This window comes from Centroberyx affinis, unplaced genomic scaffold (assembly GCF_046629955.1).
Source record: "Centroberyx affinis isolate AG114_WGS23_722 - 3 ecotype Tasmania unplaced genomic scaffold, CSIRO-AGI_Caff_v1 ptg001429l_1, whole genome shotgun sequence".
Taxonomy (NCBI): Eukaryota; Metazoa; Chordata; class Actinopteri; order Beryciformes; family Berycidae; genus Centroberyx; species Centroberyx affinis.
Genome location: NW_027279905.1, coordinates 10,001 through 29,525, shown reverse-complemented (window position 1 = coordinate 29,525; position 19,525 = coordinate 10,001). Strand labels below are relative to the sequence as shown.

The following is a 19,525-nucleotide window of genomic DNA, read 5'->3' as shown; positions in this document are numbered from 1 at the left end:
CCAGCAGGTGAAGTCTTTTTTTTATCCGCTAAGAATCTAGAAACTGTTATCCAGGCTTTCATTTCATCCCGCTTAGACTATTGTAACTCGCTGTATTGCTGTCTCTCTCAATACAACCTCTCCAAACTCCAACTAGTTCAAAATGCTGCAGCAAGACTACTCACAAAATCCAATAGAAGAGTCCACATAACGCCTGTTTTAGCATCTCTACACTGGTTACCTGTACGTTTTAGAATTGATTTTAAAATTTTAATGATTACTTTTAAAGCATGTTTGGGGTTGGCCCTGGATTATATCTCTGAGTTACTAACCCCTTACGAGCCTAAATGCAGCCTGAGATCCTCCGGCAGAGGTCTGTTAGTAATCCCTAGGTCAAGGCTAAAAACCAGAGGAGCCCGAGCCTTTGGAATCACGGCCCCACGACTCTGGGACGTCCTGCCGGAGGAGATCAGGCAGGCTAGCTCTGTCTCTTCTTTCAAGTCTCTTTTAAAAACGTACTTTTTCAGAATTGCCTCCTCTTGAATCGGTTATTCTTCCGTTTTATTTTATTTGTTTTATTGTGTTTTTGTAATCCATACCTTGCTTGTCATGATTACTGTATCATTTCTACTTTTAATTTTTATGTGGTACTTACTTACACACTGTCCGCCTTTTTCTCAGCTGCCTCTGCCTTTTTCACATGAAAACCTATGGGAAGCTCAAATATAAATTAGTTTTTTTTCTAGCGATGGTTAATCAGGATTTCCGGGTTATATATATATATATATTTTTTTTTTTTTTCTTTCTTTGTAGAGATTTCATTGGTTTTTCCATGATCACACCTATGGGTGGGACCTATATCCATTCTGTAAATGAGGAACACCTGAACCTGTCTGATTCATTGCAAAACCTACCTGACGACGAGCCTGTGAGGGCTCGAAACATTGTATTTTTTTAATATAGAATAAAGTAAACAAAATATTGGGAGCTGCCACAGTGTTGCGAGTCTTTTTGAATTTGCATGAACCTGCACCCGCCTTTTCTAAAAAAAAAAAAAAAAAACCTGGAGAGTGTGTACACACCCTAATGTGGGGGCCTCCCCTGTAACTTGTTTTACAAATTGTAGATGGGGAATATGACTCTGCCTGAAAAAAAATGTTCAGTCAGAAGATTTTTGTTTTTTGCTTTAATCCCTGTCGATCCCTCTCTGCTCTCCTGTGTTCCCAGAATGCCGAGGTGTCCGTCTTTGAGGTCAACATTCGATTCATCGGAGGACTGCTGGCTGCCTACTACCTCTCTGGACAGGAGGTAACTACTCACCTCTCTGTGTGTGTGTGTGTGTGTGTGTGTGTGTGTGTGCACCTATGGTTTTTGTGAGTGCAATTCTAACATCATCTCTGGTGTGTGTGTGTGTGTATAAGTGTGTAAACTGCTCTTTTCTGCGTGTGTGTTTGCGTTCTTCTTGCTGTGTGCTGCACATGTAGCGTTATGGGGTTAGTGTGTGGTGTGTAAAAGGTCTCTCGCTGTGTGTGTGTGTGTGTGAGAGTGAGTGAGTGTGTGTGTCAGCGGTGTCTGCTTCTGACAGGCGCTTGATGAAACACCTCGGTTGTTTCTCCTGAAGAGCAGACAGAAGTCGGAGAGGGGGAATGAGAAATGGGGTCAGATTAAGAAGGCAAAGAGAGTGATGGAGGAATAACGAAAAAACAGAGAGAGAGAGAGAGATCAGCGCTCTGTGTTGTGTTAGAGAGGGAGAAAGAGAGAGGAGGGAGTGGTGGGCCTGCAGGTCAGAGGCAGTCTCCTCTCCAGGGAAATGAGTCTCCCCTTCAGGTACCCATGCTAATGAAGTAGCTCACACACACACACACACACACACACACACACCTCCAAACACCTCTAATCCCCCTCTAGCTGCAATGAAAATAGCCACAAATCCTCCTATTTCATTCCCCTCTTCCTCTTCCTCCTCCTTCCCTCCCTCCTCTTCCTCATTCACCTACCACTCTCTTCTTTCCTTTCCTCTCCCCTCTTTACCTGTCCCACCCTCTCCTACTCCTCCTCTCTTTTTTCATCCTTTCCTCTCCATTTCTTCCTCCCGTCCCGTCTTCGCCTCTCTGCTCCCGTTAAAGCCAGCAGGCAACACTCGGTTCATGGTCAGGGAACTGGTGGAATTGGACTCCAGCCATGCATCTCCCTCTCTCTCTCTCTTTCCCTCTCTCCTTCCCTCCCTCCGTCCATCCCCTCCACTCCAGCTTTCATGCCCAGCTAAGCAGCACTCCCTCTGTAATGGGAGCAGAGACGCATTCGGTGCAACGGCCCCATCCACTGTGCGACTCTCTCTCTCTCTTTTTTCAATTATTATCATTTTATTTGATCTTTGCGAGCGGTGCCCAGCAGATCCCTGAGGAGAAGTGCTCTTTGTGGTCAGGCGTCCCACTGGATCTCCACCCCGACACACAGTCTGCAGATTGGTTTAACCCTGCTGTCTTAGAAGGCTTCATCAGTCTGTGTTCGCAGGATTTCTGTCGCCGGGGCCACGCTCGTGGATTCGGCTCCCAGGAACGATTAGGGCCTCAGACTCACTCGCTGTTTTTTTTTTAAAATCGAATCTTAAGACTCACCTGTTCCTCTCTGCTTTCCCCTAGGGTCCCGGTTCATATGTGCCTTCCCTTTAAACTTGGGTCTCTACATTTTTATGCCTCCGCGCCGGCAATAGCCGTGGCCTGCCCTGTCCTGTCCTGTCCTGTCCTGTCCTGTCCTATTCTCTTCTGTCCTGTCCTGTCCTGTCCTGTCCTGTTCTGTTCTGTTCTCTTCTGTTCTCTTCTCTTCTCTTCTCTTCTCTTCTCTTCTGATGAATGGCCAGGGAAATCTGGACGTGGGGGGGGGGAGTGAATGAGGAAACATGCTCCGCTCTCATTGGCTGTGCCCTTTGAGCAAGGCACCTATACACACACACACACACACACACACACTGTGAATGTGCCTAACCGTATGAATATGAAGCAGTGCAGCAAAACGGCATGCTCACTCTATCCACTCTCCCCGGATAAATAAAGAAAGAGAGCGGTGAAAGCGGAGGAGAGATCACGAGGGAGGATAAGGGTAAGGAAGCGAGCGAGTGAGGAGGAGGGAGGGAGGGAGGGAGGGAGGAGGAGTGGAGGTTGAGGAGGATGTTTTCCGAGCATTTATCAGCATCCATCCCAGTTGGATATTAGCATGCCGCTGGGGATGAAGCTGTGTTTGTGGGAGGGAGGGAGGGAGGGAGGGAGGGATGAGGGCAACTAACAAGAGTCCCAGAGAGAGGGGGAGGGATGGAGAGAAAAGAGGGAGGGAGGGAGAGGAAACAAGAGCGGGAGGGCGATCGAAGTGAGAGACTCGCACCGAGGGAGATAGAAAGAGAGTGAGAAACATGGGAGAGGAGAGAGATGGAGATGGAGAACATAAAGAGAGAGATGACAAAAAAGAAAGAGAGATGGAGTGAAAGAAAACAGAGATGAGAGATACACAAAGAGAGAGAGAGATGGAGAGATACAACAACAGGGAGGGAGAGAAAAACAAATATAGGGAGAGACAAAAATATACAGAGATGGAGAGAGACAAAAATACAGAGAGGGAGATGGAGAGATAAAAATACAGAGAGAGATGGAGAGGAATACAAAAACACAAGGGGGAGGGAGATGGAGAGAGACAATGATACAGAGAGATGGAGAGAGAGACAAAAATACAGAGATGGAGAGAGAGAGACAAAAATACAGAGATATGGAGAGAGAGAGAGAGAGACAAATACAGAGATATGGAGAGAGAGAGGCAAAACTACAGAGAGAAATGGGGAGACAAAAATAGAGAGATTAAATATAAAGAGATGGAAAGAGACAAAAATAGGAAGAGATGGAGAAGAATACAAAAACACAGGGAGAGGGAGGAGACAAAAATACAGAGAGAAAAAGAGATGGAGAGAAAGACACGAGAGAGACAAACATACGGAGCGAGAGAGCAAGACAGAGAGAGAGAGAGAAAAGAGAGAGCGACAAAGACGCAGTGAGAAAGAGGGGAGAGATGGAGTTCGGCGTTGTTGAGGAGGAGAAGGAGGGAGAGAGGGGAGAGGAGGAGGCGGAGGAGGTGTCGTCCGGGACAGTCCAGGCAGGGCAGCAGTGATGGATTGTGTTTACTCCTCTGTCTGTCCCTAGCTTTCCTCTTTTATTCTCTCTCTCTCTCTGTTCTCTCTCTCTCTTTTCACGCTTTATCTCCTCCTCTGCTCTCCTCGCCACCTGTCTGCTCTCATCTTATCTGATCATCTCCTCCTTTCTCTCCTATCTCCCCGCCGCTCATTCTCTTCTCTTTTCCACTCGTCTTCTGTCCCCCTCCCACCTTTTTTTTTCCCTTTCTCCGCCTCTTGCCCCCTTTTTGCTCCTTTCTCTTCTCTCCTCCTTTCTTGTCTCTCGTCTGCACTTTTTGTTTTCTCTCCCTTTCTCCTTTTTTTTCTCTTCTGTTCCTTCCTCTCATCGTTCCTCTCCCCTCCTCCCTTCTCGTCTGTCCTTTTTTATTCTCTCGTCCTTTCTCCTCGTTCTTCTTTTTCTCCTCTGTCCTTTTATTCTCTTGTCCTTTCTCCTTGTTCTTCTTTTCTCCTCCTCAGTCCTCTGCCCTTTCTATTCATTCTTTTCCCTTCTCCTCATTTCTCTTCTCCTTCCTCTCCTGTTTTCTTCTCTCGTCTATCTTTTCACTTATCTTCCTCTCTTTTCCTCACCACCTCTCTCCTCTGTACTTATCCCTCCTCTCCTCCTCTTCCCCTTGCTCTTGTTCCTTTCTCCTCTTTCCTTTTCTCTCCTCTCCTCCTCTTCCTCTTGCTCTTTTCTCCTCTTTCCTTCTCTCTCTCATCTCAGCCGTACATCCTTGCCCTCACACCCTCTCGCCCTTTTCCTCTTGTAATCTCAAACACTGCCGCTGCCTTTCTGCGGTAAACCACTCTCTCTCTCTCTCTCTCTCTCTCTCTCTCTCTCTCTCTCTCTCTCTCTCTCTCCTCCTCCTCCTCTCCCCCCTCTCCTCTTTAATCCAGCCTCTCCTCCTCTCATCTCACCGGTGCGGCCTCCCGCTCTGCCCTCTCCTTTCTTCTGGTGAACTCTATTACTTCTCCTCCTCCCTCCTCTCCGCTTGTCTCTCTCTCATCGCCTCTGGTCTCTTGTTGCCCCCCTCCTCTTCTTCATCCTCCTCCTCCTCTCGGTGGTCTCTTCACCTCCTCCTCTTCTCCCCCACCACTCTGTTTTCACTTCCTCTCTCCCGTATCTTCCTCCTCTACTCTTTCTCTCTATCATGATCATTCTCAGATCACAGGAATATTGTGGCCTCTGACCCTTGAACTTGTTACTTTTAGTTGCTTATAATAATAATAATAATAATAATAATAATAATAATAATAATAAACTTTATTTGTATAGCACCTTTCATAAAAGAAATGCAGCTCAAAGTGCTTTACAACAAAGAAAGACATGCACCAAGTGCTTCACATAAAACTTGATAATAATAGCGAAATAAGATAAGATGAGAATAGAATACATAGAATGGATCTTCACATGAAAATAGACATAGAATGAGCATTAAAAACAGGGATAGAATGCCATAACTAATGTAAAATAAGATGGAGAATAAAACCCACTTGATAATAATAGTAGAAATAAGATAAAAATGAGGAATGCATAACATAAGATGGAAAATAAAACCCTCTGAATAATAATAATAAAAATTAAGTAAAAAAAAAAGTGTCGGTGATGTAGGATTGAGTCCTACTGTTGCACGCATTGCAAGTCTCTCTCGATTAAGAGCGCTAACTAAAAGCCTAAAATGTAAACGTGAACTTCAGAAGAGGCCCGACCATGAAAGAGCAGAGAGATGTGACTTTTCAGGTTTTTTGGGTTTTCCAGGGCCACGTTTGTAGGTCTCGTGTGTTTTTTTTATCTCTGACGTTTTGTGAGTCACACCCTTGTTTTGGAGGGCGATGGGACCGAGACCGCGAGGATGGAGTCGGAGTTGAGAGACGACCGGATTGTTTCACAAGTTTTTTAGGGTCCAGACGACATTTCGGCCATCTAAGTCTAATCATCGTCAGACGGATAGACGATGGGTTCCGAGATTATCTTCAGTCTATCATATCAACCTTATCACGCTCATAATTTACAAATAAAACTGTCTTAAAGTTTAATTAATCAGCCAAACGATTAATCGGTCGACCTCTAATGTATGCTGTGGTAACGTCCCAATAGGTTAAGGTTAATTAAAGTTCAATTATGGTTACATAATGGGAGGCTAAGGTTGCATCATAGTTATCTTAGGATTGTGCTTCAACTTGATTTTTCCTAGCAGGTCCTCTGTGGGATGAAGCTCAAGTGCAGCAGCAGCTCAGAACTTCTAAAATAGCTACATCTGCATGTATGTTCACTGCTGTTATCCATCCCTTGTGTATTGAAATTCTCCCTCTTCTTTTACCCACTGTACCTCATTCTCTTCTTCCCCTTCATTAAGTTATTCTTTTCCCCTTTCCTTGTATTCACTTCATGCCCCATTTTTTCCTATCACTCTGCTGTATGATGGAGGGGGGGAGGGAGAAAAGGAAGAGGAAGAAAGAAACGAAGGCAGAAGAGGGAGGGTGAGAGGAAGAAAAGAGGCGGGAAGGAGGAAGAAAGGGGGAGAAAAGCATGGGGAGAAAATGAGAGGGAGGGAGGAAGGAGAGAGAAAGGAAGAAAGGGGATGGAGGAAGGAAGAAGAGGGATGGAGAGAGGAAGAAAGAAAGAGGCAGGGAGAGAGGAAGGAGGAAGAGGGAGGGAGAAGAGAAAGAGGAAGAAAGAAACGGGAGGGAGGGAGAGACGAAGGAAGAGATGGGTGGACAGAGGGGAGGAGAAAGAAACGGGAAGGAAGAAGAGGGAGGGTGAGAGGAAGAAAAGAGGCGGTAAGGAGGAAGAAAGGGGGAGAAAAGCAGGGTGAGAAAATGAGAAAGAGGGAATGAAGGGGGGAGGGAGGGAGGAGAGAGAAAGGAAGAAAGGGGATGGAGGAAGGAAGAAGAGGGAGGGAGAGAGGAAGAAAGAAAGAGGGAGGGAGAGAGGAAGAAAGAAAGTGGGAGGGAGAGAGGAAGGAGGAAGAGGGAGGGAGAAAAGAAAGAGGAAGAAAGAAACGGGAGGGAGGGAGAGACGAAGGAAGAGATGGGTGGACAGAGGGGAGGAGAAAGAAACGGGAAGGAAGAAGAGGGAGGGTGAGAGGAAGAAAAGAGGCGGTAAGGAGGAAGAAAGGGGGAGAAAAGCAGGGCGAGAAAATGAGAGAGGGAATGAAGGGGGAGGGAGGGAGGAGAGAGAAAGGAAGAAAGGGGATGGAGGAAGGAAGAAGAGGGATGGAGAGAGGAAGAAAGAAAGAGGCAGGGAGAGAGGAAGAAAGAAAGTGGGAGGGAGAGAGGAAGGAGGAAGAGGGAGGGAGAAAAGAAAGAGGAAGAAAGAAACGGGAGGGAGGGAGAGACGAAGGAAGAGATGGGTGGACAGAGGGAGGAGAAAGAAACGGGAAGGAAGAAGATGGAGGGTGAGAGGAAGAAAGGGGGAGAAAAGCAGGCGAGAAATTAGAAAGAGGGAATGAAGGGGGGAGGGAGGGGGGAGAGAGAAAGGAAGAAAGGGGATGGAGGAAGGAAGAAGAGGAATAGAGAGAGGAAGAAAGAAAGAGGGAGAGAGGAAAGAAGAAGAGGGAGGGAGAAAGGAGGAAGAAAGAACAAAAAAGATGGACAGAAGTGAAATATAAGCAAGGCTTTAGGGCTGGGTTTAAAAAATCGATTTTCCGATTCAAAACGATCTTCATTTGATTGATCTGATATCAATTCATAAAATCCTGAGATCGATCTTTTAATATATGCCCAATATATGCCTGTAGAGTCTGTAGAGTTGCACAACTTGCACTATATTGTGTTGACTGCTGTAGTGTGTTGGTCATGTTAAATAAAAAGTACATTAATGTAACTGCTTTGGGGTCAATTCTAAATGTAAACATTAATATTTTTAATAAAGCGCCAGGTTAGAGAGTTCCTTGTACAATTTACAGCATTAGTTCTCTGAGAATCTCTTTCATATCCAAGCGAAACTGATATTGTAACTAGGGCTGTGCAAAAAAATCGAGACAGCTGAGTATTGCAATATTTTTTTCCATGATACTGTATTGATTTTCCAGGCCTCTCGTATCGATACATTAAAAAAAATTATTCACTTTTGAACAGATTTAAAATGTCCTTAAAATTTCCTTCAAATCCCTTTGAATTAAATAGTTTTGACTCAATTTGTCCACTGAGTTATCAATATAATGTGATGTACATATTAGACTACCCAGGTGGCACACAGCAAGTTGTATTTTCAGCTCTATTTTTAAATTTTCAGTAAATTATGTAGAGTATTGCGATGTATCACAATATGTATCGTATCGCAATGTATCGTGATACAATCGTATCGTGACCCATGTATTGTGATACGTATCGTATCGTGAGGTCCTAGCCAATACCCAGCCTTAATTGTAACTGAAATATCTCTAACCGAATCGATATTGAATCACATCGAATCAAATCGGAAATCAGTGGCGATACCCAGTCCTAGAAGGCTTTAAGTTGATCTTTATTTGGCCAGTATAAAAAACACACGCAAAGGGGGAAAAACTCTCACTTGTAGGCTGAAAAAGTTGCAGGGCTTTTTCCTCATAGTTTCCTTCGGAGCGGGAAAGGAGAGGGAGTCGGACGGCAGGAAGGAGGAGGAGGAGGGGGGGGGGGGGGGTTGAGCGAGGAACAGCAGATTGCCGAGCGGAGGGAGAAGGTCAGGGGAGCAAGCCGAGGCCTGTAATATAGGATAATGAGATGAGAGCGTCAAAGAAAAGCTGCAGACTCTGCAAGCACAGACGCTACAGTATAACCACCCAGCTGAGAGAGGGAGGGAGGGAGGGAGGGAGAAGGACAGAAATGGAACAGCAAATGAAGGGGGGAGAGAGAGAGAGAGAGAGAGATAATGGTGGGGATGGAAGCAGAAATTGAAGGGAAAGGGAGGACACGAGAGGTAAGGAAAGAGGGAGGGAAAGAAAGCTAAGGAGAAAGGGGAAGAAGAAGTCGGGAGGTAGGAAGGGAGGGAACAGGAGGGGGGAAAAGAGTTAAGGGACTAGGGAGGGAGGAAAGGAAGGGAGAGGGAACAAGAGAGGAAGGTAGGAAGGGAGAGAGAAAAAGGTACGATGGAGGGAAGAAGGCAGGAGAGAGATGGATAAAAGGAGACGGAGATGGGCCGAATCGAAACAATGTCAAAAACCAATGAGGGAGGAAGGAGAGAGAGAGAGAGAAGAGCAAAAGAAGGGAGGGAGAGGGATGGAGGTAGATGAAATATTGGAGAAGGGGAGGTAGAGGACGGGCCAGACGGAGAGAGAGAGAGAGGAAAAGGGAACAGACCAAAAGGAAGGTCGAGACGGATGGAAGAAGAGGAATAGGGGAAGGAGGGGTGTCGCGATCCACGGCAGGGAAAATAATAACTCTGCATCCCTCTTGTTTTCTCTCTGCCTTCAAAATGCCACCAGGAGTCATGATTTGAAGAAGGCGTTCCCTCTCTTTCTCATATTCCTGTCAGTCTCTCTGCTTCATCCTCTCTTACTCTCCCTCTCTCTCATTTTCCCCCTCTCTCTCTCTCTCTCTCTCTGCTGTGATACAGAGCTCAGTTGTCTGTCGTCCAGGGATTGGTGACTGCAGACTGCAGTACATCCACTGGCTGTCTGTCTCGTCTCGTCCGGGGAGCGTTTGACTCCCCCTCTCATTTTTTTTTTTTTTTGTCAAACACTGAACCCGTCAAACAAATGCTGAGCGTCGGACTCCGTCTGACTGGCTGCCATTACACCAGAGCCCAGCAGGACGGCAGGGAGAGACGGGGCGCGGGACGAGGGGGGAGGGGGGAGGGAGAGACCGGCTCGTGTTAAACTATGAAAGAGCTGGCCTAGTTGATGTGATGCTGTTTACCCTTATGTTCAGTCAGAAAGTGGGAAAAAAAATAATAGAGGCAGCGCCAATGCAAAGTCAGTGAAAAGAGGCGAACGTACAAACGTCACACATGTCAGGACACACGTCAGTTGATAGACAAAGTGTTGACTGTTGTAGGGACTAAACCTTGGACCGTCCTGTTACGGGACGAGAGTCCCGTAACAGGACGTCCCGCGATTTTTGGTACAACTCAGTTTCTGAACTACTGAGCAGAGGTTTTAAAGCAAGAAGTATCATCCGTCTGCTTTAGGTTGTGATTGTTTGTACAATTCAGTTTCTGAATGATTGAATGGGCTGTTTGAAGCCAGATGATCAGTCGCCCATTAGCTCATGATTGTTGATACAGTTTGGTTTCTGAACTGCTGAGTGGGCTGTTTCAGACCAGGTGGTTCAGTTGTGTCTTTGGCCTGTAATTATTGAAACAATTTAGTTTCTGAACTGAAGATTTGGGTTTTTCAAGCCAGAAGTGTCCCATCAACTTACTGTTGCTGGAACATTAGAAAGAGTTAAGTAATCATATATTATGCATGAAAAATATGAATTTACAGCATATATACAGGGTGTGCAAAATGACAGCCGCAGAACATATGCAGTATGAAACAAAATGAAACTGTAGCGATACATGCAATATATATATAACATGAGAAATTGTGAGAATATGACAAATATGTGAATTTACAGTAGAAACACACAATGTGCAAAATGTTTTCCGACAAGCAAGGCGAGGCTAAATTGCCGGAATTGGATGTTTTGAGGTTCTCACCCACCCAGAGAGAGAGAGAGAGAGAGAGAGAGCAGCGCCATGTGGAGGCCCACCCAGGCCCAGTCTCTTGTAGCAGCACCAGTCTAGCCTCCTGGGTTTCCTCTCCCCCGCTGCAGATATTGCTGTGATGACATGCTCTGCAACCGGCTGCCGCTCCGCCAGCAGGCAGGCTCACACACCGAGAGGGAGGCAGAGCAGACAGTGTGGCAAATAAGAGAGAAATCTTAATTTTAACACAGCGATATTAGTTCCAGTCTGAAAACAAATAACAATACAGACAACATAACGGCCCTATACCAAAATCCCTTCAACCGAAGAGGAAATGTAAAGCAGTTATCCCACTTACAATGAACAATTCGAGGCACACGTTCCACATCTGTCATACTGCAAACTTAGAGAGACAGAGGGAGGAGAGTAAGAAGGAGAAAGAGGAGGAAACAGACAATCAGAATGAGATTAAGAGAGAGAGAGAGAGGGGTGGAAAAGGGAGAGAAATGGATGCGGGGAGGGAGGGAGGGAAAAGAGTGAGAGATTTTTGTAGGGAGGATGACAAGCAGAAAGATGTGGGGAAATGGGCCATGCAGCGAAGACAGGGGGAAGCGAAGGGACAAAGAGCATGGAGAATGACTTGATGAGGGGAAGGAGAGAGCGAGGAAGAGGGGGAAATGAGGGAACGGGGATTTCAGTACGGAGGAGGAGTGAACACGTACAGATGAACAGTACAAGTCCTACTTTCCATCGCATGCTTGCTGAACTACTGCCGCACTTGTGCTCCATCCCCAAAGAGGAATCGGTGAGAAATTAAATTATCGCAAGTTAAATTTTCATAGCGTGAGCCCAATACAAGTCTACGAATTAACCTCAGCCTACCACAGTGGAACCATAACATGCGAATGCAACCATTGTAGAAGTCACTTGCACTTTTTTTTTTTCACCGCACGCTTGCTGAAATGCCGCTGCACTTTGGCTCCACCCCCGAGAGGAAAAATCAAGTTCTATTCTACAGCTCTGGAAACCACTGCAAAATGATCAGTTTCTCTGGTTTTACTATTTATAGGTATGTGTTTGAGTGAAATGAAAAAATTTTTTATTCTATAAACTACTGACAACATTTCTCCCAAATTCCAAATAAAAATATTGTCATTTAGAGCATTTATTTGCAGAAAATGACAACTGGTCAAAATAACAAAAAAGATGCAGTGTTTTCAGACCTCGAATAACGCAAAGAAAACAAGTTCATATTCATTTTTAAACAACACAATACTAATGTTTTAACTTAGGAAGAGTTCAGAAATGAATATTTGGTGGAATAACCCTGATTTTCAGTCACAGCTTTCATGCGTCTTGGCATGCTCTCCACCAGTCTTTCACATTGCTGTTGAGTGACTTTATGCCACTCCTGGCAGCTCGGCTTTGTTTGATGGCTTGTGACCATCCATCTTCCTCTTGATCACATTCCAGAGGTTTTCAATGGGGTTCAGGTCTGGCGATTGGGCCGGCCATGACAGGGTCTTGATCTGGTGGTCCTCCATCCACACCTTGATCGACCTGGCTGTGTGGCATGGAGCATGGTCCTGCTGGAAAAAACGATCCTCAGAGTTGGGGAACATTGTCAGAGCAGAAGGAAGCGAGTTTTCTTCCAGGACAACCCCAAAGACAAATCTGCCCGATTCCAGCCTTGCTGAAGCAGCCCCAGATCATCACCGATCCTCCACCAAATTTCACAGTGGGTGCGACACACTGTGGCTCGTAGGCCTCTCCAGGTCTCCGTCTAACCATTAGACGACCAGGTGTTGGGCAAAGCTGAAAATTGGACTCATCAGAGAAGATTACCTTACTCCAGTCCTCTACGGTCCAATCCTTATGGTCTTTTGCAAACCTCAGCCTGGCTCTTCTTTGCTTCTGAACTTTAGTATTAGTATCGTGTTGTTTAAAAATGAATATGAACTTGTTTTCTTTGCATTAATCGAGGTCTGAAAACACTGCATCTTTTTTGTTATTTTGACCAGTTGTCATTTTCTGCAAATAAATGCTCTAAATGACAATATTTTTATTTGGACTTACTTTTACTACTACTATTACTATTACTATTTACTCAAACACATACCTATAAATAGTAAAACCAGAGAAACTAATAATTTTGCAGTGGTCTCTTAATTCTTTCCAGAGCTGTATTTTCAGCCGTCTCAAGGTACAAAGAATGCTCTGTTTGGTTCTACTGCATGACATTCGAGAAAGAGCCGTCTGCAGTACTAATGCCAGATACATACAGGAGAAAAGGAAGGGAAGATGTTGGCGCGTGCTCAGTTGAAGGTCAGCAGTAGCGCCGGTGCAAGAATCAAAAAGAACAAGAATCACTTTTTTGTCCAAGCGTTCATTTGCAGTGTGCAGAATTTCGACAGATACAGGATAAAGGCCTGAGAGGGCTCATGCAGCAGCTGTACAACCTGTCTGCACCACCGGCTCCACTGTGTTCAAGGTTCTCAGTGTTGGAAGTCGACACACTGGAAGGAGAATGACTGACTCAAGAGTATCAGCCATTCCCTTTCTCAAGGTCCCATAATGCTCAAGCCATGCCAAGTATCTGGCGAAGCTGAGGGGAAACGGTGAGATACGGTGGGATACGGTGGGATGCGGTGGGATACGGTGGGATACGGTGGGATACGGTGAGATACGGTGAGATACGGTGGGATACGGTGGGATACGGTGGGATACGGTGGGATACGGTTGGATACGGTGGGATACGGTGGGATACGGTGGGATACGGTGGGATACGGTGGGATACGGTGGGATACGGTGAGATACGGTGAGATACGGTGGGATGCGGTGAGATACGGTGAGATACGGTGGGATACGGTGGGATACGGTGGGATACGGTGGGATACGGTGGGATAAGGTGGGATACGGTGAGATACGGTGAGATACGGTGAGATACGGTGGGATACGGTGGGATACGGTGAGATAAGGTGAGATACGGTGGGATAAGGTGGGATACGGTGAGATACGGTGTGGCGGAGACAAACGAAGAAACCGTGAAGACAATTTGACGGCGGCCCCTGACTCCACTCCGGTGTGGGGTCGCTAGACGCCAAACAATACGAGCGAATGGACGGGCTGATGATGAAGCGGCGTGACGAAGTAGCAAAGCGGCGTATGGTACTGTACAGACACAACGGGTGACTTAATCCTGTCTCTCCTGCTGGCCCTCGGGGCCCTTCTTAACCAAGCAGGCTCATTCAGCACATTTCACAGTCTACCTCCTAATCCTTTTAGGGGGCTCTATTACATGTCAACAGAGGCCCGCTCCCCCGAAGGAAGGAAGGAAGGAAGTGGGTGTGTGTGTGTGTGTGTGTGTATCTCCCTTGTGTGTCATCGAAATCAGTTTGCATATGAAAAGGATTGTGAGGGTATTATGAAAAAGCTAAGCAGATATTTATGTTAAATTGAAGTTTGTTAAATTTCCACAACAATACAACTTTTACTTCTTTATTAACTAGATTCTTCTCAATAAAGAACAGACAAAATGATTTTGTTTTTCCACCATGAGGAAGTTCAGGTCTAGCCCCTTCATGCATGAATTATTAAATCACAAAGTAATATATTTTTTTAAGGTTTGTTTTTACTTTTAGGAGTTAGGTATCTGTCCACTGCAGTGGACACCATGCATCAACGGTATAAAAAGTGATTCTATGGAACTCAAACCTATATTGAGTTCCATTGAATCACTTTTTATACTGTTGATGCATGGTGTCCACTGCAGTGGACAGATGTATTTTCAGTCACAGAAAAAAATGTACAAGAAAAATATTATTAAAATCTGGCTAAAAGTATTTCTAACATCTTATTTAGTTGAAAAATATTTTTTTTTACCTGTCTGGTTTTCTGAGAATAAAAGGATTTAACAGATATTCCTGAGGTACTTGGTGCATCTCCTCCCCCTGCCATCTCTGCCATTTTGAATTTATGATGCAATATCTCAGAATGACAAAGAGAGCCAAAGATAATAATCAAATGGAATTGTAGACAACGCTTTGGGGGTCCGCCACCTGGTGGTCGGGACATGGTACTACAACTTAAATGGTTCAAAATGGCTTCCAAATATCTGTCCACTGTAGTGGACACCATGCATGAAAGGGCTAGAGGAGCAAAGTGCTTCACTCTTTGGCCTGAATGTCAGTGGAGTGAAACGATTTCATCCTTTTTGCCTTAATGTTGGTTCAACACTACAGGATCTGTGTGTGTGTCTGTGTGTTGCTGTATGTGTCTTTCTGTACTCGTGTGTGTGTGTGTGTGTGTGTGTTTCTCTGTCTATACTCTCATATCTATCAGAGCCCGCTCTGCCCTGCTCTGCTCTGCGTCCAGTCTCTCCAGCTCACAGCTTATGAATTACATCCTCACACGTGTAATAACTGGATCAGCAGCAGAGTTTAGGACGTGTTTGAGCGGAGGATTACAGCCCCACCCCCCCACCCCACCCCACCCCACCCCACCCCACCCCCCCCGGACATAACATACATGTACCATTTGGTGGACGCTTACATCCAGTGCACACATTTTCCGCACGGCCGGTCCCAGTGGGAATCAAACCCCTAAACCCCCCCTGCAGTGTCGGTGCCACGCTCAACCAATTTGGGGCCGCAGAACTGGCTTGTGCCCCCCCTTCCCCCCCGCCATGCCGCAAATCTGCTATCTGGGAATTTGGCCGAGAGAGAGAAAAAACGACCCCACCGGCAGTCCTAATCCTGAAAGGGGGAGAGAGCGGAGAAGCGAGGGACGGGGAAAGAGAGATTGGGGGGGGGGGAGATGAAGGGAAACTGGGAAATGGAATAAGGGAAAATGGGGGGGGGGAAAGAAAGGGAAGAGAGTTGGATTGTGTGTGTGTGTGCGCTCTCAAACAGTGTGTGTCAGACCAAACTTGCTTCCTGACCTTGTCTTGTTTCCCAGCTGTCGGGGGGGTGTGAGGGAGGGATTGAGGGAAGCGACCGTCGTGTCTCTGTTGTCGCGTCCCATATGTGTGTTTTGTGAATCCCTCTGCATGCTTATGTGTGTGTGTGTGTGTGTGTGTGTGTGTGTGCGAGCGCTCACTAAGAGGCCATATCCCTCAGTGATCGATCGGAGTACGCCGTAACGCATTTTAATAGGCGGAACGCTAAAGCTGTCAGAGCGGGAGGGAGAATGATAGAAAGGAGTTGGGAGACGGACCCAGACGGCTCGTCCTCCCCGAGGCTTTTTCCCCTCCAAGCTCTCAGTATCTTAATCTCGTCTCCCTGCTACAGTAAATATGATGTCGACAGGATAGATGGACGTATCCCTCCTGCTTATTTTGTCGCATTGCTTCGGAGATGTGTCAAGGAGGAACGGGGCATGAAACTCACTTTCTCACCATCAACTTTAATATTACCTAAGAAGTGCTAATGCTAAAAGTTTGATCTGGAACTACTTCGGCTTTTTACCGAATGAGGAAGGCAAAGCTGTAGATGATGGGCAGCCGATGTGCAGGCGTTGCAATAATCGCATACAGGCAAAATGAGACAACACATCTAATCTGCTGAAGCATCTCCAATGTCGTCACCCAGACCTGGCACTGGAATTGCAAAGAGCTAATGAGGTTAGCTCGCAGTTTTCTTGCCATTAAAAATGAATGAATAAACTTCTTAAAGCGTGTGCTGTTGCTAGCTAACGTTAGCTAGCTAACGGAGTGCCTGTCATCAGCTATAAGGAAATGCTTGCTAGCGTTGTTGTATGTCGGGTTACCGTAACGTTAGTCGCTGACCCTCACTGAGCTGCTGTCAGCTCCTCGTTATCGTTAGGTTGCATTGAGTTACATTATGATGTGTTCAAGCTCTATTCAGTAAAAATGAGTATTGGGCGAAGGTAAATTATAACGTTATCGTGATGTGTTCAAATGTAATCTTGTAAAATTTAAGGAAGGAGAAATTTGTTGATGTTTTCACAGCAATATAAAATAATAGATATTAGAGAGGGAATTATGACCTGTTTAACTTCCTAACACTAGTTCTAAGCAGCTTACAATACATAATTAAAACTGCTAATGTCAAGATTTTTTATTAATCAAAGCAAATATTTAAATAAAAATACAATCATTTATTTTCTAATTATTTGAATTGTGTGTTTTTATGCAAATAACCACTATAGATGACAATAACAATACCTGTGATTGTAAAAAAAAAAAAGATTTCTCTGCGGTATCGCGATACTACCTGGTATCATGATACTTTGGCTGGTATAGTATCGCAGGGTAAAATATTGGTATCGTGACAACCCTACTCCAATGCAATAATTTATTGAGACATTAACAAAACCGACGTTTCAGCAGCTAGGCTGCCTTCATCAGGGTTGATCTACCAGGACACAAGTTTGACTGGAGTTAAAAGCACTGGTACACAGGTGCAGGCAATCAGTGTAACCTGACCAATCACAGGAAAGGGAAAAAGTGAACAGTAGGTTCAATAGAGAGACCACAACAATTTAGTAAGTCGTATATAGTCTCAACATTCCATTCCATGTCATACAAAGAGTATCAAGTCTAAGTATAAACCACACATAAGAAAACATCATCACATTAACTGCAGTATACATATAGTGCAATAAAAAAAATAGTGGAGTAATAAGCAAAAATAAGCCAGAATATCATGGAAATACCATTTGAGATCAGCATAGGCTAAACCTGCAAAACCACCACCATCATCATAGGTGTATGTTCTGCAAGCAATGGAACTGTAGGAGAACCGCCTATCAATAAAAATAGAAGGATTAGTATATTAATAAAGAGACTACAAAAAAGGTATTTTTTTGTAGTCCCCATTTAGAGTGTAAAGATTTGTGTTGCCTGGGGATTGGGAACGAGTCCTAGAAAAAGTCATGAATTTGGTTTTCTTAGTATTAAGAACTAACTTGAGCCCATGTAGTGAGACTTGAAGCTGTTGAAACGCTATCTGGAGCTCATTAATGGCTTGGCTCAGAGAAGGGGCAACTGAGTACACCACTGTATCTGCATCCGCGTAAAGGTGCAATTTAGCAGTTTGCAAGTCCTTCCTAATGTTAATTATAAATATAGAAAATAAAATAGGAGCTAAAATCGAACCTTGGGGGACACCCTTGGAAATCTCTAAAAAGTCTGATTTATGACCATCTATAAAAACACATTGTGTGCGTTCTGTAAGATAATTCCTGAACCATTTTATAGCTGAGTCCCCTATTCCAATATCACTTAGTCTATTTAGCAATAGTCCATGGTCTACAGAGTCAAATGCTTTTGACAGATCAACAAATAAAGCAGCACAATGTTGCTTTTTGTCCAGGGCATTGACAATATCATTTAATACCAGCATAGTTGCTGTAACAGTGCTGTGCCCTGCTCTAAAACCTGACTGTATATCGACTTTATGACTGTACACATGACTCACAAGTAGCTTGTTTATTGGACAGAGTTTTGGTGACCTGTCATCCTGCCAGGTGAGAGGTTTTGGCAGTGGGAGGAGTCAAAATAGATCTGATTCCAGTCTCTGTAACTTAAGCTCAGCATGATGGACTTCGTTCTTTGCTATAAGTTCCCTTCACTGGTGTTCAAACCAGTTAAGAACACATGAAGAAATAGCTGAATATGAGCATCAGTCCAGACTTCGTTCTGCTCAGCCTTCCAAGCATGAGGAGCTGCTGGTTATCAGATGTCACCATCCGTCTCCTTATACCCATAATCCCTTGCATTTTGGCGCTGTTTCCTGTAGTTAGTTGGATTACATTCTCACTCTCTACAAACCACACTGCAGTTCTCTTGTTAGAGGACTGAGACTCACATTTCCAGGCGTCTTGGTGCCGTTATTTGGTGCCAAATGACATCGTTCTCACCTGAACAAGCCAACCAAACTAAAGGAGGACACGCTCCAGAGTTTGAATAATCCGCTCCAAACATGTTTGTGAACACACCCTGACATTGACTAATGTCATTCAAACTCATTTTCTTTGTCTACTAGCAACAACAATGGCTGATTCATATCAAACTTCAGTAGTCTCTTTCACTATTTCAGCACCCAGCTGGATGTTAGGGACAAAATCGGACCTGCAGATGATGCTTGGTTACCTGCCAAAGTGTCTGGTAGCAAGACAGACTTACTACCAGCAGCCAAATTTTACCAATGTTTATCTGGTGTAGCTGCTTACAGTTGCTTCTCAACCTGTTCACTCTGCCATGGTGTGGCTTCACCAGATGTTATTTTTGCTGGCGACAGTGTTGACTTAAGCTTAAGTTACAACAGACAGCACTGCTTCCCCTAGCTGTGATCATATTCCATAGCAGAATAAGGAAAACATACAGGCATTAACACATCAGCAGGTTTACCTTCCTCTCTCTCTCTCTCTCTCTCTCTCTCTCTCTCTCTTCTCTCTCTCTCTCTCTCTCTCTCTCTCTCTCTCTCTCTCTCTCTTCGCTCTCTCTCTCCCTCTCAATTCAATTCAAATTCAATTCACATTGCTTTATTGGCATGAATGTCACAACAGCAATATTGCCAAAGCATCAAGACTCAATGAAACAAAATAATATTAACACAACATTAAGATTGATACATATTAATTATATGCAGTGTATATATAGTATATCCTCTCCCTCTCCCTCTCTCTCTCTCTCTCTCTCTCTCTCTCTCTCTCTCTCTCTCTCTCTCTCTCTCTCTTCTCTCTCTCTCTCTCTCTCTCTCTCTCTCTCTCTCTCTCTCTCTCTCTCTCTCTCTCTCCTTCTCTCTCTCAATTCAAATAAA

At 44.9% G+C, this 19,525-nt stretch overlaps 1 protein-coding gene across 1 annotated transcript in view; it reads left to right on the top strand.

Annotated features, from left to right (window-relative positions):
• The window catches only part of LOC139650023 (mannosyl-oligosaccharide 1,2-alpha-mannosidase IB-like), a 151,093-nt gene that overhangs the window by 126,209 nt on the left and 5,359 nt on the right, over nt 1–19,525 (top strand). The window contains exon 7 of the mRNA XM_071526554.1: nt 1,207–1,287. Coding sequence (XP_071382655.1) covers nt 1,207–1,287 — 81 coding nt within the window. The remainder of the gene's footprint in view (nt 1–1,206; nt 1,288–19,525) is intronic.